General features: G+C 53.5%; 1 protein-coding gene across 9 annotated transcripts in view; it reads left to right on the top strand.

Moving 5' to 3' along the window:
• The first annotated feature begins 14,881 nt into the window (after positions 1–14,881).
• COL13A1 (collagen type XIII alpha 1 chain) overlaps positions 14,882–23,535 on the top strand; it is a 145,962-nt gene continuing 137,308 nt past the window's right edge. For all 9 annotated transcript variants that reach the window (XM_069460892.1, XM_069460889.1, XM_069460891.1 and 6 more), the window contains exon 1: positions 14,882–15,691. In XM_069460892.1, the coding sequence (XP_069316993.1) occupies positions 15,398–15,691 (294 nt within the window). In that variant the 5' untranslated portion in view covers positions 14,882–15,397. The remainder of the gene's footprint in view (positions 15,692–23,535) is intronic.

Raw genomic sequence — 23,535 nt, 5'->3', positions numbered from 1 at the left:
GACCAAAACCCAATTCATCAGGCTTGAGCAAAAGGAGAATTCATTGGAAGGTATTCCTACAAAGTCCAAGATAGCACTGGCTTCAGGCACAGCTTGTTCCAGGGTTCCACATTGTCACAGGGAGCAGTCTTGGTCCATTTCTCAGCCCTAATGTCTTCTTTTTCAGGCTCTAAGCTGGGGCAAGATGACTGTTGGGAGCTCCAGGCTACACACTCCCAGGGTCAAATTCAGCCACCAGTTTTTGGGTCAGGCGTTCTATTACTTGCAACCCAAAGCATTCTAACCGAGTCACTCAAAACACTTGTGAACTGCTTCCCAGTCTAGGCAACCTGCAGAAGTGACCACACGCAGGACTGTTTGCCCAGGTGTAGTGGCAGGTGAAAGCTGGAGGAGCCGCCCATGGGGAAAGGGCAGGCTTTGCTTGAGAGGTCCAGAGCTTCTGAGCATTTGGAAGGAGGCTCAACACGCAGCACTCTTTTAAGGTCATGTGATCTGGCAAGAGGGCTAGAATTCCTCCGCTGGGCAGCTGTGGCCTGCATCCCCAGGTGCCCCGTGGATGGAGTGTCTGGAGCCTGATGGGGAAAGTGGGGAAGCGAGGAGCTTAGATGCAACCAGTGCAATGCGCACCTTCTGAATTTCCCGGTCTCGGTGGCCACCTATGGGACTGCAGGGGGTCAGACACGTGCAGCCGGGCCTGGGAGACCAGACAGGGATGGGGGGCTTTTCATCACAAGTCTGCTTCTGCCCTAGCTGCCTCCCACATGGCCAGCTTGAGTCTCCGCATAGTGGGTGCTGGGACACACGACGCTCCACCCAGATTCCCTGTGGGGCAGCGTGACAGCTGCTGATGGCCCACACTCAGCGGAAGGAATTGGCTTCAGCCAACACCACGCTACCCCCCGGGGGGAGCCTGCCTCCTAGGACTGGAGCTGGGCTGCAGGTACAGAGAGCAGCCTCTTCCCTCAAGCCAGGCGGGCTCTGAAGGGCATCCCAGCTCCCAGCTCCCCTCGGGGTGGGCTGAGACCTCTCTGGCTACTGCACTGCGATGAAACTTCGGATCTGCCCAGTCCTGCTCACATGCCCCAGTCTGCCTCCCACATGCAAATCTGTCTCGGAGTCCATGTCCTTGAGAGCTCACACCAGGATACGGATGAGGCAGGCGGTGTCTGTGTGGCGTGGTATTAATGGTATCAGAGGCCTGATCCCGGCTGCTTCTTTTCCTGGACTGATGGGAGTAGTGCTAAGGAAGGAAATGTAGTTCAGAAGCACAAACATCTTGGGTTTATGTTCTATTTAAAATTAAAAGATACATACATAATGAGTGCGATGCGCACTGTTGAGGGGATGGACACGTTTGAAGCTCTGACTCGGGGGGGCGGGGACAAGGGCAATATACGTAACCTAAACTTTTGTACCCCCACAATATGCTGAAATAATAATAATAATAATAAAAGTATTTCAGATTTTGGAGCATTTCCATTTTCAAATTTTCAGATTAGGAATGCTCAACCCTTACAGCTAAAACAATTTGAAAAAGAATAATAAAGTGATAGTATTCCATGATGTGTATATAAATAAAGAATAACAAAGTTTAAAAAAAATAAAATTAAAAGAAATTTTGTATTAGAGAAACAATATAAGTTCATTATAAAAAAAAAAAAAACTGAAAAATTCCCAATAGCCAAGTATAATAAATTAATCAACCAATTAAAAGACCCCACCTCCCTCCATGAAAAACAGTGATGGTTTTGTGTGATTCGAATTTGAAAATACGTATTGAGTCCTTTCTATGTCCTAGCCCCTTGCTGCTCCCGGCAACCCCATGGGGCCTCGCTGGTCTGCTTTGCTGATGAGACAATGGCGCAGCCTGTGCCTTCTGACTCCAGATTCAGAGCTTTCCTCCGCACATCCCAGACCAGCAAGTTGGTGTCAGAGTTTCCCAGCACGTTCTTTGATCAGGCAGAGAGAGGGTGGTAGTAGGGAAGAAAGTTCCTAGGGCAGGAAACTGAACCCTTCCCTCAGTCCTGCTTTGCCATTTCTTTGTTCCAGTATTTTCACCGGGTGGGGCCTCCGTGGAGGGCAGGGTGGGGTCTATGCGCAATCTGCTGGGAACTTGGATAAACCGGTAGGGTTAGCAAGCGCAGTGGCCCTGGCTGCCTGCAGGGGGCACCACTGAGAAGAAAAACTAAAAGCGGGAGGTGGGGCGGCCCCCTCCCCCAACAAGGAAAGACAATATTCCCACAGTAGATCCCCCCTGGGCCTCCCAGGGGCACTGGGGAGGGGCTCCTGGGGCTGCAGGACAGGGTGGAGCCCAGAGCTGGAACCTGGTGCGTCTGCGTAAAAGGCTTAATTTATCTTCCGTGATTCTCTTTGGCCAAGGGAGACGACAGGAGAATGTTTAACTTTCTTTCTTTTTTTAAAGAAAACTTTCCATTGTGGAAATGGCATGTGTTTATTTTTAAAAATCCAGCCACAGGGATGGATATATAACTTCTGGAGGAGGGAGATGGCTCAGGGGCCAACGCTGACCCTCCTGCTGTTAAAGTCGGCTCTGGGTTTCCTTCGCCATTTGGTCCTTCCCTCCTAGGCCTCTCTCCTGCTAGCAGAGCAGAAATCTTGCTCATGGATGCGACGGAGAATGACCAAGAGGAGCCCTGAAGTTACTGTGAAATGCCGTTGCAGTCACTGGGGCTGACATGTATCGCGTGCTTACTCCGTGCCAGGCACTGGGCTACGTGGGAACCCTGGGAAACAGCTGTTACCATCTGTTCCTTACAGGAGAGAAAACCCCGTCTTGGAGAAGTAATTACCAGCCAGAGGTGGTGAAGCAGGAATTGCACACAGGTTTGGCTGATCCCAAAGCCGTAACTATAGTCTTCCGTGGTGGTAGAGCCTTGGGCCTCTGTGCTCACTGCTGTGGGCGGGAGGCTTCTGTCTGGGATGAGGGACTGAACTCCAAGGAAGAGGCTGGGGCCCTCCCAACAAGCCCCGCCCTCCCGGCCAGTGCTCCTCCCCACGTGCCTAAAGCAGGCAGCTTCCTCCATGGGACCCATGGCAATTCACTTCTTCCCTCTTGGCCTCAGGCCTCCCTCAGGAAAATGCTGTCTGGGGCCAAAGGGGACGAAAGAGGGGGCACCTGGGGAAGGAGCCGGATCAGAAGCCTTGCTGCGGGAGTTGGCAAGCAGATCCCCCCAGCTGTGATGAGTTACAGGTGGGACCCAGAGCCCAGACCACACCGCTTCCCACCCTCCCCTCCTATCAGTGTGACCTCGTGTGGGTTACATAACCTCTCTGAGCCTGGGTTTCCTCATCTGTTAAATGGGAGACTAGAAATGCCTACTGTTGTGAGGATTCATCATGCAAGATGATGTATATAAAGCACTTAGAACAGTGTCTGGCACACACTAATGCTTAACAAAAATTAGCTATTATTAATTCTCTAGAACTGACTCATTTTCATCAAGTAGACCATGGTGAACAAGTACACACAGATATGCACATTGAAGTAAAGGGTGAGACACAACACACAGTGCATTTTTATGTCTGCTCTCCTGCTGGCCAGAAATGCAGCCCCTACCCCAAATTCATCTTGCCTGATGTTGGAACCTGGCCACTCCTCTTGGCTGGAGGCACCTGGAATTCTCAAAACGACCTGATGGGGCTAGGGACCCCCAGGTCTCTCTGTTCCAGAAGGTTCCAATACAATTCTGAAGTTCTATGAGGTACTCTGTGATCCTCTTGCCCCCTCTGGTGCAGGTTCAATTAGGATTTATCCAGCTAAGGAAAAGGATAGCACCCAATATTTTTGGAATAATTTGTTCTCCTTGTTTGAAGCTCCCATACCAGGCCCTTTTAAAATGGTCCTTTTGTTGGAATTTTTAGGAGCATGTTTCTAGGCTGTGAGCATCTTCATGATCATCACAGCCAGTCATACCACCAATGTGGCAGCATCACCATTGTCATCCCAGTCAGTGTCACCATCTAATCTAAACTATGATCACCGTCACCTCAATCAGCAGCAGCACCATCCCATCCCACAACCTCCTCCACCACCAACGTTGTCTTTGCCATTTTCATCTTCGTCTCTGCCATGGTTGCTGTTAGGATCTCTCTCAAATGACCAGCTTTATACTTCCGTGATCACTTACTGCTCAGGGTCAGTCCGAACTCTTTGGAAGTAAGTGACACAAACCAAGTCAACTAACCTAAGGACAAAAGAGACGGGAGGAGGGCTTATGGTTCAGACATCCAAACTGGAAAGGGTAAGACCATCCCTGGGATGACTATGCCCATGGGACACAAACACCCAAACACCAACAGGAGGCTTTCTTTTTCTCCATCTCTCATCTCTGAGTCTCTCCACTGTTCATTTTATTCTCTGTACTAGACAAATGCCTATCCATGCGAGCTTCACAGATGTATATGTGGCTGCGTGGTAAACCAAAAGCAAAAGAATTTCCATCTCCCAAGTTCTGGTTGGGAGTTCTAATGAAAGTCCCTGATTGATTTAGTTTGGGAACCCTTTGGGCCAATCACAGTGGCTAGAAATGTGAGGTTCTGTGATTGGCCCAGCTAGGTCATGCATCTAGCAAACACATGGCCACTGGAGAAACTTGGTGAATAGGTGGCTACTTTAGTTTGTGTCCACATCCATCCCATCCACCGCCACCATCACTACCACCACCATCACCACCATTCTTACCACCACCACCATCACCATCGCCATCACAACCCACCACCACCATCACCATTGCCATCACCATCACACCACCACCACCATCCTTACCACCACCATCACACCACCACCACCATTACCCTCGCCATCACCACCACCATCACCACCACCACCATCACCATCACCATCACAACCCACCACCACCATCACCATTGCCATCACCATCACCACCACCATCACCAGCACCACCATCACCATCGCCATCACAACCCACCACCACCATCACCATTGCCATCACCATCACCACCACCATCACCACCACCACCATCACCATCGCCATCACAACCCACCACCACCATCACCATTGCCATCACCATCACCACCACCACCACCACCCTTACCACCACCACCATTACCCTCGCCATCACCACCACCATCACCACCACCACCATCACCATCACCATCACAACCCACCACCACCATCACCATTGCCATCACCATCACCACCACCATCACCAGCACCATCTCCACCATCACCATCACTGCCATTACCACCATCACCACCACCGCCACCATCACCATCACCACCACCACCACCATCACCATCATCACCACCACCGCCATCATCATCACTGCCACCACCACCATCACCATCGCCATCACCATCACTGCCACCACCACCATCACTACCACCCTTACCACCATCACCATCACTACCACCACCACCACCATCACCATCAACATCACCATCACCATCACCATCATCACTACCATCACCACCATCACTGCCATTACCATCATCACCACCACCGCCACTATCATGACCACCACCACTTACCACCATCACTACCATCACAATCATCACTACCACCATCACCACCACCACCATCATTATCATCACAATCATTACCACTACCATCACTACCACCACCACCATCACCATCACCACCATCACCACTATCACTCTTTTCCTAGGAACTCTAATTTGCTCAGCCCTGAGCTTCACATTTGGAACTACAACAAATTTTAGTTTGATGAAATCTCCAGCCCTGCAGGAATTTACTGTCTCTGGGAGACAAGAAAGCTGACATGTTCAAGGAGCTAGACTCCTAGCCCTTGGCCACAGGGTGAGAACAAAGAGGAAAGCTCTGGGGACAGTGTCTAGCACCTCTGTAGCACTAGCCCTAAGGCCTGGGCAAGTCCAGTATCCTTGGAAACCAATGAGGCTATGCTCTGATGGGCCAGCCCAGAGCAGGAGCCATTCCTCAGTATTTGCAAAGTTCCTACACCAGCCCACTTCCCTGTGCTCTGCCAGAGCCCCCAACACATCTGTCCCCACCCTTGGGGGCTGGGGCTTGCTTTTGGCTCCATGCCCTCTGCTCCTGCTTCATCTTCTGAGTACACATCTGTTTCCAGATGTTGTCCCTGAGCCTTATAAAATATAGGAAAGGGCTGAGTTCATAGACCTGCCTGTCGGTGGCGAGCTAATGTCAGAACGGATCATTCAAGGAAAGTAGGACTCCTCATTTCCTGATGGGGGTGGAGTGTACAGGAAAGACAAACAGGGCATCCCCTCCCCATTTCAGAAATGACCTTAACAAAGCAGCAGCCTTTAGGAAAAAGAGAAAGAAAAAAATGGCCTTTGTAATGAGGTTTACAGGAACAAATGTTCAAGTGGTTCCGCCTTCACAGCTACTGTGGGTAAGGAACTAGAGGGAGAAGAGCAAAGCCTCCTGTGGATTTATTGGCCATTGGCCATAGTCCAGACATTGGGCTGAGCTGGAATCTGGGGGCTGTGTGGTGCCTGGCAGGGAGGAGACCCTTTCCAGAACTGGCTCTGCCACTAGTATGCTGCGTGACCGTGGACCACACTCTGACCTCTCTGTGCTCGGTTTCTGCTGGTGTCACATACCAGTGCAGGCTTGCAGGGCTTATAAAGGTCCTCTGGGTAAGGGGTGAGGGTTCCCCACACTTCAAGCCAAGAGTTCAGCTCCTGAGATGATATCCGAATGCTGAATCCCACGGTCAAAACGAAGAGTTTCACAGTGGTGGGGACGGGCAGAGGGCCGGAGGACAGGACAATGAGCAGAGACACAACGCCATAACTTGCGTGTCCCAAATACTCGTAAACAGAGATCTGCCTCAGTAAACTAATTGGGTCCTTCATTATCCATCTGTCATCAACCAAAAACATCTGTCTCTTAACCCACTGTTGCCTACCTTTCTGACAGCTCTTCCTGCCTGTCAGAAAGAGCTCAAGTCCTGGGCTTCTTCCCCGAGCACATACTCAGGGCGCCCTTCCACCGTCTCTGAGGCCCAGATCCCGAGCCCTGTTTCCATGGGCTGACAGCTGTGAGGATCTGTGTCTCCCTCTCACTCTTCAACTGATTGTTCTTACTCCAAAAGGCTGCAGATGGGGCCCTAAGGGATGCATTTGCTCGTGGTTTCTGACGTCTGGCGGCAACGTGACCATCAGCATCATCTCTTCTGGATTTTGCACTTTATTAGGACCTTGCCCCCATGATCTCATCTGAGTCTTTCAGCATTCCCCTGAGTAGGAGTTAATATTCCCCTGCCCCAGACAGGAGGCTGAGTTCCAGAGAGGTTAAGACTTTTACTGAAAGGCGCACAGTTTGCAGATGGAGAAGCCAAGACTCCATCTGGGTGCTTTATTTCAGCTCAACCTGAATCAGCAAAATGGTTTCATCTCCAGTGCTAATCTCAATAGATTGATAATAGCTCCCAGCTTTGGGAAGCCTAAAGTTTGTTGTGGGGGATGTTAGAAGTGGTGTTCTGTAGTTGATTAGTGATGTCTGCCAATGGTATGGGAATGGGAGTGTTGGTTTGTGTGCCCAACATGACCGGACCATACCACCTGAGAGGGGAGGAATGGAAGGGACCGATGGTTGGGGTTGTTGGGGGTCAGGAAGTCACAGGATGTGTTCCTCACAAGGGACAGACCACATAAGCTTGGAACATCTCTATTCTTCCAGTCTTCTCCTCTGTCTGGATGTGCCATGCTCTAAGGCCCAGCTCAGAACTCACCTTTTCCAAGAAGACTTCCTGAACCTTCACCCCAGCTCCAAGTCTCCACCCACTGCCCTTCTCTGAGTCCCAAGGCCCTCATCATCTGCCTGCTCGTTTGTCCCTCAGCTCATGCTGCCTGGCATTACTATTCTCTTCCTTGCACACATAAGTCCCCACAGAGGCCCCTTGGGACTGTGAGCTCTGCAAGTACTTGACTCTGGGTTTTGCTCCCACAAGGAGCTCAGTAATAGGTGTGGACTGATTGATGATCAATGACCTAGAACATGCAAATGGGCAAGCAGTGGCCTTTCTCTCAGCCACAGGAACACAGGACTTGAGAGGAGGAAAGAACCCATGTTTGGTCTTTGTTGTACGTGCCTAGTCTCTGCTTTATTACAATGGTAATGTCGGTTCCCATGGATTGAGTACGGGCTCAGTATTTTGCATACATTATTGCATCTAATTCTCACAATAAATCTAAGAGATAGTAATTGTTCTCCCCATAGCTCAGATTTAAAACACAGGTGCAGACAGGCTACATAATTTGCTCAAGGTCACACAGATAGTAAACAGCAGAGCCAGAACCTGAAACTATGTGGAACAGCCTCCAAGTAAATAGAAAATTAGTTCCAGAGCTGTCCATGCCTGACCTTGGAATAAAGCCACGTAGGAGACTTCTGCTGAATTATTCTCAAACCATCTGAGTCCAGAAGGATGTTAGCTGTTTAGGGCTTCTAGCTGCTCCTGGAAAAGGTCAACAAGAGACAGCTGGTCTAGGAAGGGTCTGGGCATTAGACCTGACAGTGGGGCATGGCCTTTGCTAACCATGCCATTCCTCAAACCCTACTTTTTAGGCTCAAGTGATCCTCTAGACAGATCTACTACTCTGTCCTACCAGGCATTTATTCTTTTCTGGGGTAAACACTTACATTTGTGGACCACACATCCTGGTATTCATGACCTTGGGTAGTTCCCTTCCACATGACTCTAGGCGTGGTCATGTCACTTGTTTCGGCCAATGGGACATTAGCAAGTATCATGCAAGCAGAAACATGATAAGCACTCTTGGGACTCTCCTCTCCCTTTGAAAGCCAGTCCCCACACTGAAATAAACTCAGGATAGACTACAGCCACACTACTTAGGGCAGAAGAACCACTTAGCTGAGCCCTGCCCATTTTTGCAGAATCATAAGAAATAATAAATCATTGTTTAAGCCACTAAATTTTGGAGCAGTTATGCAACCATAGATGGCTGAAATACCGTCTCTGGTTACTGCTACTATCATTCCTAGACATGTTTGGGCCTGATTATTCAGAAGCACATACATGTTCTTGTATATACATCTAGACTAAAACAGATTATATACGTATAGGTCAGCACACATCACTTGCTCAGTACATGTATAGGTACATTCTCTCCCAACACACACACACACACACACACACTCACACACTCACATACTGGGAGTGCCAGCCATATATACCTTGGGGCAGCTCTGGTCACCCAGAACATCTGTACTCCCCTGCACATGCCTGCTTATATTTGCATGCGAAAATGTGCATGAACTTGTATTGCAAAACACAAGAGCAGATAAAGGCAAGTACATACTGCAAGACCCTAAATTGATGGCAGCTGGTTGGTCACCCCCACCATACACGTGCACACAGTCACTCATGGCCTGGAACAATAAGCCCCCAAACTCCTCCAAGCCCCTTGGTCTGCTGAAGAGGGTCCCCCCAGGCATTTTTAGCAGCAGAGCCTCCGCACTTGGCTCTGCTTTTACCTTAATTAGAGAATTTGTTTTGGCCCCAGTTAATAAGGCTCCCAGGGCCTCCTGGGGCAGCCTGGCCCTCCCCCACACATCTGCAGCCCCTGCAGCTCAACCCCCATCCTCTGCTCTGCAGGGTCACAGCCAGAGAACTGACTGGTGTGGCTGCGTGGGAAGGCAGGGACAACTAGGGGAAAGGCATTTCCAAATGTCTGATCAGCAGCTCCAACCAGGAGCCTGGGGCTGGCCCCTGAGGCCCCAAAGTGCTCTCCCCAGTGACAATGCCTGCTGCTGTCCCCTGAACTGGGGCAAACATTTAATATTATAGGCTGTACAAAGACAAGTTCAAAAGCCCAAAGTCCCACAGAATGCCCGCCTTGTTCATCCTAACTCTACTCTGACATTGGCTTCGGGTTCATGCTCTTTCGAATCCACATCTGGCGCAGATCAATAGCTCCCAACATCCACACCCCTTATCCTGCCAGTTCCTGTCCTCCTTTCAGCATAAGCCAGCAGCCTTTCCCCCGCCAGACTTCGCATTTCTACATGGGAACCACTCAGATTCCCCAAAGCACCATGCACTTTCTCTACTCCGGGTCTTTGCACAGGCAGGTCCCTCCCTACATCCCTTCTCCTGGCCACCCTGCTCATCCTTCAGGTCCTAATGCCCAAGCCTAGTCGGGGCTCCTCCTCTGCGCTCCCCAAGCACCCACTGACCCCTGCACTGCAGTGCTTACCAGGCCTGGCCTCCACCACCAGCCTGCCTCGTTCACGGTTGTGTCCAACACCAGCACAGAGCCTGGCACGAGAAAGTGCTCCATAAATATTTGTTGAGTAGATGGATTTTTGAGCTGGGGAGGCCTTATTCACTCCCTTTCTCCTTTCTCTCCCTTGCCCATCAATCTCTACATATTACCTAAGAGGAAGTAGTTGTACAGGTCAAGTAACATAGCTAGGACAGAGCCCAAACTGGAACCCCTCCCCCCGTTCATCCTTTGCTCACCATTCATTCACACCACCATCCCTTGGGCGTCTGCACTGTGCTGAGTGCTGAGCACAGTTATCCCTGTTCCCTAGGAACTCAAGCCTAGGAGGGGACAGACACAGATCAGAGTTAGGATATGGCTTAGGCTACAAAACACAGACTCATGGTAACAGTGGCTCTGATGGACTAGGTTACTTCTCACTTATGGGAAAGTCTAGGCTTGTTTGGCAGTTTGACTCCATGAAGCCCTCAGGGGTCCGGGTCTCTTCTGTCTTGTTGCCCACTGCACACAGAGGTCAGAAACAGAGCTGGGAAGCTGGGTGTCATGCCAAGGATCATAAAGCCTGGGAGAGAAATAAGAAATGGGGGGTCTGGAGTGGCTGAGGGAGATTCTGGCAGGTCCCTGTTCCGGGCCTCCTTGGACTGCCAGGAAGCCATTGGAGATGTGGGTGAGACATACAAAGAGATGAGCCGTGGGTTTGCGTGGCAGAGTCGTCAGCAGAGAGGCGGAAGCTGGAGCCCAGTATGAGCAGGTTTTCCCAGGGTGAGTGCTCAGGGCAGGAACTGTCTACCCTGGGTGTAGCTCCCAATCCCTCGGGGAGCTTTTATAAGTAGAATGGGAACCTGGGCCCCCTGCCACCCCCTCCCACCAATCACAAAGAGATTCTGACTCAGTAAGGCTGAGGTGAGGCCCTCTATGTGATTCTGGGCTCTTATACTTGCAAGAAAAGAAACCCAACTCCAACTGGCTTGCGCAAAAATGACTCCTGTAACTGGAAAATTCGGGCATGGATGAGCTTCCGGCACAGTATGATTGAAGGGTTCGAATAATGTCTTCACGACTCTCGCTCTCGACTTCTGTTTGCCTCCGTATTGACTTCATTGTCAGGAATGATCTTTATTTGCCAGCAGTGGCAAGGTGCTCCCTGCAGCTCCACTTCATCCTTCCAGAAAGCCCTTCCCAAAGAAATGACCGCCCAGCCCCCGTCCCCAGTCATTCTAGCCTGACACTCATTGGCCTGAATGGGCTCTAACCCAGTCACTGCAGCCAGGAGAGATGAGAGAAGCTAATCGGTTAGGTTGGCGCATATTCCCTAGGCCACGTATGGGGTTTACCACACCAGAGCCACAGGGACTGACAGGAAGAAGGTTTCTCAAAGGAAACTTAGTCACAGTTACTAGGAGAAGGGGGAATGGGCTCAGGGCGGATGAAACAACAGGTGTCTCCTCTCCTGTGGCCTCCACAGGTGACCTGACACGCAGCCAGATCGTGAGCCACGGGCAGAAGAGCCGAGCAGAGGGCCTGCGGCCATCCTGAGCAGGTCTGGCCTCCAGTTTTGATGTGGGGACTGGAGGAGGAGTCTTCAGAAAAGATTGGCAAGCAGGCGGCGGGGACAGTGGAGATGGCACAGCGGGCCCTTGGAGCTGGGATGGTGCTGCTTTTGGGAAGAAGGAGTTTGATGCTATCAAAGCCACGGAGCGAGGAGGAGAAACGGGGCTCACTCAATAAAACTGGGCTTGGAGTGAATGGCAGGGTTTTAAGCTGCAGCAAACAGGAGAGTGAAAAGTGGCCTTCCCGGCAGAGGGTTCAGGAGGGGCGAAAAAGCAGAAAACCACAGAAAAGATGCAGAACAGCACAGATTGTATGCCTGGGGCATTTTTCCTTAGAAAGTCTGTTTTTATCTAGGAGTGTAACCATGACTGCAGATCAAAGTCAAATTCTTTGCCCTAGCATTGAAGACCCTCTATCTTCTTGCTACGGACAGGAAATTCTATTTCCTAAGGACACTTCCTGGGCCACTGGGTTCCCGTCTTCTTCCTGGGAACCCGTGAAACACCTTCTTGTGGCCTTTACCCCAGTTTGTGGATCTTCACCTTTCTGCCTTCTGTGGCCATTGTATGAGAACACGTCTTATCTTCCCTACTGGACTTGGAGCTCCTGGAAGGCAGGGACTTTTCACCGCAGAGTGTCCAAGTCTTGGTCCCCACCTCTGAAGAAAGAGGGGCTCAAGATCAGCCTAGTTGTGCTGTAACATTTGCCTGGGGTGCACGGTGCTTAACTTGAAGGGACAGTCTCCCAGGGTAAGACTTTCAAACAGTATGGAGGAAGGGGAGGGATATCTGGGGACAGAGCCACTCAGTTCAGGCTAAGTCCCACTTCCCACAGTCTGCTACCTGCAGCTGTCACTTGTGGAAAGATGGAGGCTAACTGTGACCCATTTGCTTTCTCTGAGATTTAAACTTCTTCCTATTTCACAACTGGGAGCCCAGAGCCAACTGTTTCTTAGGAGGCCCTAGCAGCCATGAATTTCTAAAGAGGGGAGCAGATATCATTTATTGAGTGCCTACTATGTACAATGAGTGTATATTGAGTTTATCGAGTGCCTGCTGTGTACCAGGCACTGTGTTCAGTGCTTTACATGCAAACCTCATGAAGCCTCCCAAACAGACGGGTACTTTTATTATAAGCCCATTTTATAAATGAGAAAACTGAGGCTCAGAGACGTTAAGTAATTCCAACATTGACGAAGTGGGATCTATACCTGGGTTTCTCTGACTCCAGAGAACCACCGGAAGCGCCGGGGTTTGGACATGTTTCTGATGCTGGGGCCAGGTCCGGCTAGCACAGCACCCTCCCTCAGTTCCCGATTACAAGGGTGCTCCAGCATCAAACTTTTTAGGTTTCAGTACCTCAGCATTCCTGAGGGCCTCTAAAGTCCTGAAAGGGAAACGATCAGCTTGCAGAATAACGAAGGAATGAAACTAACTCCCCACTTCAGTTCCCCCAATCAGTCTAGCCTGGGAGGGGAGCGGGAGAAGCCAGAGTCCCGGAATCTCCGGGCCTGTACCTCCCGGTGCAGAAACTCTCCAGCGCCCCCTGGTGGTCTTCGATGCCTCTGTGTTATCTCAAGGATTTCTCTGCGCAGCGGACATCCCATCAGAGGCGTGGAGAAACAGAGGCACACTTACCCAATGCGGCACTCAAGGAAATCCTAGAGCTGAGACTGCAACCCAGAGCTCCTGGACACCAGTCCTTTCTGGAGCATCACTTTCTATCCCTGTTGTCCTCCACAGTGGCTTACTGACCCAGCAGTCAATGTGATATTTATTCTGTGTGATCTAAGTACTATGTGACAAGTTCAATGCACTCTATCAAATGTGCCACACTCTATTAGATGTGCCGTGATACTGTGTTATATAGAAAGCTCCGTCAGGCCGACATATAAAATGGGAAGTTTGCACTGGCATGCCCTGTTATCATGGAGTGCCAACACCCCGTTGCCCCCGCCCCTGTCGCATACTGCAGGGGCCGGCCTTCTCTCCCTGCCTGCTGCTCCTGGGAGATAGGCTTTCTCCAAAAACTCAATCCCACCGCCTCATTTGCAGGAATGTCAAGAGGTGCAAGGAGATAAAGTCTCTTGGGGGTACAAATGTTACTGAAAGTGGGGGGAGGTGACAAGAGAAGAGAGGAAATGACAGGCCACAGGCTTTTCTCTGCTAGAGTATAGGAAATGACAGCAGGAGAGAGCCCGGTTAGCCTCAGGCAGGACCCCCCAGGGATGGAGTAAGAGTTTGCTAGGGATTGCTCCGCTCTGAAGGCTGGGGAGGTTGGGACAGGCTGGTCTCCCAGCGGAGGCAGGGATGGAATGGGTCTCAGACCGAGGGCGCAAGGAGAGAGAGCAGGACCGGCAGGCAGCAGGACTGAACCGCCTCTCCGAAACCCTGGAAGAAACCTACTCAGATTTTATTCTCCCGGACCTTATTAGGTGTTGGTCCTGAGAGCTCAGAGAAAGGGGCGCCAGTTCTGCTGCTCCCTGGAGGGCCGACTTTTCGCCCCAGCTTAAAGACCGTAGTGGGCGCTGGTAGCTGCAGGACTCGGGAGGTCCAGAGACCACGGCGGAGCCGGCTGGGGAGAGAAGGAAGGGGTGAGAGGTTGCAGGGGGGTGGGGGCGCCCCACGGCGGCCGAGGGGATTTGGATCGTCCTGCTCAGGATGTGGAGATCCGTCCAGAAGCCCTGACAAAATCTCATCCGAGTTCCTGGAGGGTCTCAAAGGCTTTGCCAACTTGTCAGAAAGCAAAGTGGAGTGGTGCCTGGCCCTCTGGCCTCCGCGCAAGGCCAAACGTGCCCTCGGCGTGAATCCGGAGAAAGGGAGAGAAGTGTAGCCCCAGCTCCACTCCACACCCCCTTCCTGCCTATAAATAACCCGGAGTGTCACTTCAAAGAGGACGGGGAGCGCGGGAGAGGGGCTCCCGGGCCGGCGGGCTGGGGCAGCGGGACGGCACACCACGCCCCCCACCCCGGGCGAGTTTGCATAAATAAACAAATCCAAGCCGTCTGCCCTGCAGGAGGTGGAGGAGGAGTGGGGAGGAGAAGGAGGGAGGGGGGCGGGAGAGATTAGTTTGGGAAGTAGCACGGATTGCTCATCCGATCCGTGCAGCCACAGCCAGTGTGTCAAGTTACAGAGGCGCCGGAATCGGCCCCAGCGCTCCTCGGCAGCGGCCACGACCCACCTCTGCCCATGGGGCCCTCCATGTGCGCCCCTTCGCCCGGGGACTGAAACTGGCTCGCCCAGGAAAGGCGAGACACTCAGAAGGACCGACAGCACGGCACCAACTGCTCTGCAGATACTCGAAGGGAAAGACGGGGCGGAGAGAAGGAAACCCGACCAGATTCCCCTAACTTTCCTGGACTTGGAACGTTCTTCGAAATAACTTTTTTCTCACCTTGGTGTACCCCGATTACCGCTGGCTGTGTTTTTCGGCATTTCCCTTCCTGCTGCTAATTTTTCTGTCCTCTTTGCCGGGAGCAAAGGAAAGGGACGTTTCCAGCGACTCAAGCCCTTTCCCCCTGCTCCGCAGTTTGGATCGCGCCTTTTGGCAGAGGCTCTGGCCTTTATTTATTCTATTTATTTATTTATTGGTTCTCAAGACGAGAGGGGATGGCAGAGGAGCGCGCCCACAAAGCGGCAGCCGCCGGTGCCCGCGGCCCTGGGGAGCTGGGCGCGCCGGGGACGGAGGCGCTGGCTGCGGCGCGGGCGGAGCGCTGCGCGCGGCTGCCAAGCCCGGGGTCGTGCGGGCTGCTGGCGCTGGCCCTCTGCTCGCTGGCGCTCAGCCTGCTCGCCCACTTTCGGACGGCGGAGCTGCAGGCCAGGGTGCTGCGCCTGGAAGCGGAGCGCGGGGAGCAGCAAATGGAGACGGCTATTTTGGGACGAGTCAACCAACTGCTGGACGAGGTCTGTGCTCTTTGTTGCTGGCTTTTATCCCTCCCCGCGGCGCCCCCTCGCGCAGCCTCCAGACTCTTCGCCAGCCCGTGCCCGCGGGCGCTCGCTCTCTGTGCGAAGTGGTGCGCCCCGAGCTCGCGCGAGTCGTCTGCGGAAGGGGTCGGGGGCACGCACGGACGCTGCCTGGCCAGGGATCCGGACGACCTGGTGGCTCCTGCCCTGGGCTGGCGCCCCAGGAGTCCAACGCTGGGAGCGCCCTGGGCGTGCGGGGCAGGTGGAGGAAGGCAGGGCGCAGGGGCGCGCGGAGGCGGGCGAGCTCCACTTCTTCTCCGGTGGTGTGAGAGCCGCCCCGCGCCCACGCGGCTGGAAGCGTGCCTGGCGGCCCCGGCCAAGGCTTACTGAGCCCTCGTGGCCCTCCACCTCCACCCCTTGAGGGTCGGTGCCTGACTTTTACTGGCACGTTGGGAGTGAGGGAGTGAAGGAGTGAGTCATCCAAGGGTCTGCAGGGACCGCAGGGGACAGTCCTTGCAGGCCATGATGCCCTGGTCCCTGCTCACTGCCCCAGGCCACCCGGGCCCGAGTGTGGGTCACCTGGCTCTGCTGTTCTTGGGCACGAATTAGCCCATACCTTGTTCCTAAACCAGGTTTCTTATGCAGGGGCCTCTGGAATGTCCACAACATTTTTTTTCTGTGTATTTTTCTGGAAAAAGGGTGCTGAGCTTTCTCCTGTTGTCAAAGTTTTCTTGATCCCAAGTGGATTAAAAGCTACTAGTGTCTCTCTTCGCCATGGCAATCTTGGGAGTACACCAAAAGACTGCACCCTCCCCAGGAAGGAGGGACATGCGGCCTACTTGTGCCACCAGAGGAGAGATTGGGTCTTGAGAGGGTGAGGCCTGGTGACGTATGGGAATCTGGAAAGCACAGGGGATCCAGGGCCCTGGTGAAGGGGGACAGGCAGGTGAGCGCTGCAGCAGTCTGGGAAGAGCTCCTGCAGCAGGCTGGCCATGCAAGGTTTCCACGGGGAAGAAATGGGAGAAGGTTTCTTACTTAGTTGGAGGTGGTGTGGAACAGTGAAGACCAGGGTGGTGGAGTCCAGCAGTCCTGGGTTTTTATCCCCTACTTGGAAGCTGTGCAATCTGGGACAAATACTCCAACCCCTCTGAGCTTGCAAAATGGTGGTGAAGATGGCAAACATTAGCGCCTAGCTCTAACTGTGGTGGGGACTGTGGCCATTTTGACAGGATGTGCTGGTTTCCTACAGCCAGGCTTCTCCCAGGTGCCTCTGCCAGGCGGAGGCTGGCACCTGCCAGAGCAGTTCTCCAGGGGGGTCAGGGAGAGGGAGATCGCAGAGCCAAAGCGAGAGGGCGGTCAAGGGGCAGGTTACTGGTGCCAGTGGTGCACCCATGACTGCTGCAGTCAGCTCATTCCCACGCCCCACCAGGCCCCAGGGAATCCAGAGGGCTCCGTCAGGCCACCTACAGTCCCTCTGGGCTCAGGGAACATGAGTTGGCAGCCTTTGCGGGAGGCCTGAGCAGGCAGATGGGACTGGCTGGGCAGTGAAGAGGGTGTCAGGACATAGAGTGCTTGGAGACAAGCATCTAACCCTGGGGGTTTAACTCAGTCCCTCTCTCCACCCTCTCCCCTTCCCAGACCCTCTTGCTAGCCAGGCCCTGCCCCAGACCTTTCCCAGATCCTTGCTGCCTCTGCTTAAGACTTAGCCATATGCAGTGGCATGCGCTTAGGGCCTGGGGACTTTTTATCTGACATGCTGATTCCTCCTCTCCAAACTACAGCTTCATGCTTACCCTGACTTCTCGACTTCTCACCTGCCAGAGCTGAAAGTCACCCCAGAGATCATCTGAACTGACCCTCATTTTATAGATGGGGAAACTGAGGCCCAGAAAAGGGCAGTAGGTTGTCCAGAGCCACATGACGAGATCCAGGACTAGAGCTTCAGCCTCCTGACACTCCTGCCACACTCTTTCCACTGTGTCCTGCCACCATTTTTTTGTCCATTCTCATTCATTCATTTGGGAAACGTTTACTGAGAGTGCAGATAGAGAAAGTTCTGTTGGACAGTGCTGTTCTAGGAGCAGCTTCCGGGCCTGCAGAGGTGTCCCCAGAGCAACTTGAGGGGACCGACCCTGGGCCTTTCCTTTCCCAGGTGTGTTCTCCCAGGTCTGAGTAAAGGGCAAAGGAGAGGAAGGGGTGAGGCAGAGAGCTGGAGGGCAGAGAGTCCCAGGGAGACAAGTCAGAGAGAAGAGAGGGAGGAAATGGTTCTGTTACAGAACAATCCTGGGGAGTGATGTGCAGAGGGTCCCTGCCCTAAAGGGCCCACAGGTCCCTGGGTCTTTGCCAGTCGTGTGTCATTAGGCGAGCCACGTCACCCCTCTGCACTTCAGGTTCCTCTTCTGGAAAATCCAGGCCCTGCCTCCCTCCAGGGATTGCTGCAAGACCCTCCAGAGATGGCAGGTGGAAGACTGCACTAAAAGATGCCACCACAGAAGGCCATGCTTGGGACCAAATGAGTGCCCAGGGAGGGCTCCTAGGGACCTGAGGCAGGCACGCCTTAGTGCCTGTAGGCCTGGGCCACTTCCTGAAGGATGGAGGAAGGGCAGTGGGCAGGGCAGTCCTGGTGAGGCACACAGCCCGTGCGATGGTTTTGGGGCAGGAACCCAGGGCACACCCGATGGGGACAGCAGCGTGCCGGGGGCAGAGACGTGTATCTGTGAGGCAGAAGGAGAGGGAGCTGGCAGGGAGGGACCCAGTAGGGGAGGAGGCCTGGGATGCAGAGAGCCACAGCAGACCCGAGGGGGCCGGGCCACTGGGAGGGGTGGAGCATGGCTGCGGGGAGCGGCTCCGTGGGGAACCAGGAGTGTGGTTTCCAGACCTCAGGCCCCAACTCTTCCCCCATCAGCGCCCCTCTCCTGGTCTGGGACCCTTAACGAGCACTCCAGCTGCCTGTTATTTGATTTGCTTGCTGTGAAGAAAGAGACTGGAATGTCCCAAACGGAGAAAATCAGATGACACCTAGGACTAGGCAGCGGGTGTGCAGTGAAAGAAGGGGGTGGAATTAAAAGAGCCAAATCCATTTCGTAGGCCCAGCAGGGAGTAGAGGAGGGTCTCAGAGCCACCTTCAAGGTGAACCTTGAGGGGGGCCAGGCAGACTCCTCTTCCCTAACAGTAATAACAGCAGCCGCTGTGTGTACCGGGTGCTCACCAGGGCCACTGTCGTGCGTGTTCCCAGTGTATCTCTTTCAGTCCTCACAACTTCCCTAAGGGATTGACACTCCCATTACCCCATTTTACAGATGAGAAGACTGATGTCACTACCTACATCCCACTGTCTGATATTCATTCCTCTGGCTGTCAGGGAATCCCCTGGGAGAAGAAGTGGTTGAAACTTCCAGGCTAAAATATTGAGGAACCCCAGGCAGACGCCCTCATCCCTCCCAATAATAATTGTAATAGGAGGGGCTCACATTTGTAGGGTGGATATGGGGACGCTTATTGGGGAGGCATTTAGGGGAGAGATGAAAACAGTGGCTGAAAGACTGGGGCTCTGGGTGGGGTCCCCTAGGATTGAATGTGGGGAGGAGGAGGGGGGCAGGCTCTTAAAGGGGAGGTATATGTATGGCAGGGTGGGCAGCCTGTGTGGAGTGTCCTGTGTAGACCCGGCCCTCAGTAGATGGGCAGGCCTGGATCTGGGTTTTCTCGCCGTCTCAATCCTAAATCTATTCCTCCTTTCATGAAGTGAGTAAAGTCCAGTCCCCTCTCTCTACAGAGGGGGAAATGGGTCCAAGTACTAAACAAGCTGGTATCAAGGAGCCAGGGGTAGGGCCAGTCCCCAGCAGGCATCTCTCCTCCACGCCAGCCCTTCTCCTTTCTACACAGTTCACCAGGTCAGCGGTGGCCGGTACCCGGGTGCGTGTGCTCTGCTCCCGCTCCAGGGCCCACGGCAGCCTGTGTTCACCAGTTGGCACACTCCTTCCCCCTGAGCTTCCACACGGCCTCAGAATCCTTTTCAACACGGGGCTCCAGGAAGCTACCACTGACTAGGGAGTGCCGGCGCTCAGGAACTCAGGATAAAGGCTCCTTCATGACTCCAGATTGTTTTGTGTGTTAGAGTACAGAGGAGTCTCACCAAAGATTAAGTCAGGGAGAGTCGTGAGAGCTCCGCAGCCTCTGCAAAGGCCTGAAAACTAGCAGGTAGCGCCAAACCACACGGAGGACCTCATGAAGTAGCCAACCCTCCCAGGAGGGTGATGGGGGGAAATAAAACAAAAGCATCTGAAACAAAATTCCATCTGCCTTAAGCATAGTTTCACAATTTGACCACTCCCAGAACGACGCCCTTCCCCCCTCTTCCTAATCATTCTAGACCTGCCTCTGGTGCCCTCTGGAAAGCTGCCTCCAACCACCCCAACCGGTATGGACTCTCTCCCTGCCCTGACTTCCTGCAGCTCTTCCTGGTCATGCCAGACCTTTAGCTCAGAGAAGGAAAATAGACATAGCATGTGTTGTTGGCTTCCCTTCTCCCCAACCCTGGCAGACATTACTCATCACTCAACATGCTCTTTCCTGGGGAGCCAAGATCGGCCTCAGAATCCTTCTCAACACAGTGCACCAGTGGCTGCCACTCCCAGTCCATCAGAGTCAGTGCACAAGATAAAAATCTATTTGCCATCTGAGGCTCAGCCTCCACCACACCGTGCATCTCATCATACACAACCCATCTCATCATACACAACCTGATGACAGGGACAGAGGCTCAAAGTCTGGGTCCCTTACTGAGTCTAGCCCAGGACTTTGCACATAGTAGGCAGCCCTCACCAATTAGTTGTTGATTTAAGGTCCCCCTGCTGGAGGCTAGGGAAGACGTCTCAGTCAGCTGTGCCCCCGACATCCCCAACCCCAGATCAGCGTTTGCTCAGGGGTGCTCTGTGGAAGGGGTGTTTCCTGTCACCCAGCAGAGGATGAAATGATCGACTCCTCACAAGTCTGGGCTGCGTGCCCGGTCCTGGCTGGGAGAGCGGGGAGCGCTCAGTGTGATGTGTTCCCACCTGGACAGGGCAGCCAGGGGCACCCGTCCCCTCTCACCCTCTGCGCCCAAGGTCAGGGACTTCATCTTCACCTGCCCAGGCTGCCTGGCAGGTGTCACGTGGACCTCTGCCACGAACTAGTTGTATGACTTGAGCCTTAGCATCCTGATCTGAAAAATGGAGATGACAACATCCTCCCCACAGGGTTACTGTGGGACCAAATGGAATCGTTCGGTTAATGGCATCTGTAATCATTGCCACCTCTCTCATCGGCGGAGAAGAGATGGGGCTGCACTGTGTCTACAGCTTTTATTAATAGCTAATGTTTATTGAGTACTTACTATGTGCCAGGTACTGTACTAAGAGCTTACATGTATTGATTCACTAAATCCTCACAATAATCCTATGAAGTGGTTACTATTTTTACTATTCCCTTCCTGCAGAAAAGAAAATGGACGCTCAGAGAGGTTAAGTAACTCCCAAGATAACACAGCAAGTGAGTGGCAGAGCCAGGCCTTGAACCCAGGCAGTGTGGCTCCAGAAATGGCATTCTCAGCCACTAGGATGTACCTGTGTCTGTGAAGTACCATGTCCCTCTGACTCGGCTGAGGCCAGTCCAACCAGCCAGGGACTGGGGACCGGTTCGTTTCGGCTCCCATAGGCAGCATTTACTGAACTCACTTGACATTAGGCCCCCGTTACCATCTTTGCTGTGAGAATGACACTGCGGGTGTCGCTAAGTATATCAGGCCTTGGTGATGAGGACCCGCAGGAGAGTCCTTGTCCGGCCTTGGCTTCTAGAATGCTTTGGCTTCCCAGGAGGGATGGTTTGTTCTTGTCTCTTGGACTCTGAACTGGCCGCTACGAAGCTTAGCAGCAGATCCGGGATTCAGCCAGTGGCAGAAGTTTCTGTACAAGCCTTGATCCAGGTCTGTTTGGTCACTCTGCCTCTCCCTGCCTCCTTCTAACTTGCTGTATAACATCTGTCTGTCTGTCTGTCTGTCTATATCAGCTGTATGAATGCCCCCTTTTAAAGCAAGATAGACGCACAAGTTCTGAAGTAATTGAACATTTTAAAGTTACCCTCCCCTCCTCCTCATCTTATCTGCGTGTCCTAAAGGCTGGCTGCATTAGAATCGCCCGGGGAGCTTTTACAACACGCCAAGGCTGGCCTCCCTCCCAATAGCTGGATGTGGACCTCATGGGAAGGGTCTGTCCCACAGCCCCACGGTGACTGCAGCCGGGGCTGCCAAGCCCTGAGAAAGAGAGGTTATGTGTGGCCTGGTGTCTGGAGCCTCCTGTGTAATGAAACCCAGACCCCCTGTGCTGGGTCCCAGGCAGTGCTGAGGGGCCGAGGGGGCAGTGAGGAGGGTCACAGTGAGATGCATGGAAGTCCCACTGTGCACTAAGCAGTCTGAAAGGCCAGGAGGTTTAAAGAAGAGTGAGCAGTGGGGTTTTCGCTGTTGTTTTCCAAAAGATGAAATCAACTAGGGGTTTGCCATCCCAGAGAAGGGCTTCAGAGAAGTCTCAGAAATCCTTCCCCTACCTCTTTTAGTTGGATTCTGCCCCTCCAGGAAGAAGCTTGTGGAGCCCTCAGTAAATGAGGGCAGCGAGCAGCAGGTTACTCCAGGGGAAACTGAGGCCCAGGTCTAGGGAGGCTGGGGCAGCCTGGGGTCCCGGCTCTCTTGGGAGTCGTCTGGGCAGCAGGCCCAGCAGCACTTTCCCGCTGACGCCCCCTGCCATTCCCACGTCCTGGGTGCAGCCTCCTTGCAGAGCCACTCTCAGTGGTGGCTGGTGGCCGAAAGGGTGGGACGGGCTGCTGGCAGCGGATACTCGCCTGGTCCTTCAAAGAGCACAATCGGGCGGAACTGCCTGCCTGAGAGGCTTGCACGGCCTTTGAGGGGGACACTGGGCCCCTGTCTCCCCGCCTGGAGGCTACTGTGGGCTTCCTGAAGCCCCACATGGGCTGGGCCTCTGCCTCCTCAGCCGCTTTGCACTTCCACTGCCCCGGCCCCTCCCTGCCTGCCCCTCCCCGGCTCTTTAGGCTGCAGCAGGGAGGCCTTGCTGCTCCCAGAGGGTTGCTCAGGGCCTGGGCTTCTGCCACCCCGAGACTTTGCACCCACAGCCATCTGCGAGCTACAGCTGCCCCTGTGAAGGCACCTCTTCTGCACCAGGCCACGCTCTGACAAAGGTGGCCCATCGGGCAGGCCAGGGAGGGTGACCTCTGGGGGCAGGGATGCAGAAGGGGGTCTGGGTTAAAGAGGCATTAGTGGGGGCTCTTCCAGCCTTTATCCACCTCCCCCTGCACTGGCACTTAAGGTTTCCTTGAGCTGGGGGAGGCTCCGTGACATGGGAGATCAGAGGGTGATCCTGCCACCTCCAGCCTCTCCCCACTCCATAGAATCAGGAAGGGCCTTTGTAAGATATGTGCTGCACCAGGAATTTCCCACCGCAGCCCTGGTCCTCAGGCTCACACACCTACAGTGACAGGGAGCTCACTACCTTATGCAGCTGATTGTTCCATGGTGGGATAGCTGTGGCTCTTAATATTGCATGTGTTGTTCATCTTTTTGGAGCTTCAGACCCATCTCTATAGCTACTAATCCACATCTCCAGCATGTCTCAAAAGCACCTCAAACTCACCGCGTCTAAACTGAGCAGGAAGTCCAGTCCTCCCCTAGCAATCCTTCATCTGTCAATCCACCGGCAGCCACACCCACCCTGGCCCACTGCCCACGCCTTCTCAGCCTCCACAGACCGGTCCGGTCCTCTCCATCACTGCCCACCCTTCCCTGCCCGAGCTGTCCCCCTAAC

Source organism: Eulemur rufifrons, chromosome 28 (genome assembly GCF_041146395.1).
Source record: "Eulemur rufifrons isolate Redbay chromosome 28, OSU_ERuf_1, whole genome shotgun sequence".
Taxonomy (NCBI): domain Eukaryota; kingdom Metazoa; phylum Chordata; class Mammalia; order Primates; family Lemuridae; genus Eulemur; species Eulemur rufifrons.
The sequence above is the reverse complement of the archived record's forward strand: the minus strand, read 5'-3'. Positions and strand labels throughout refer to the sequence as shown.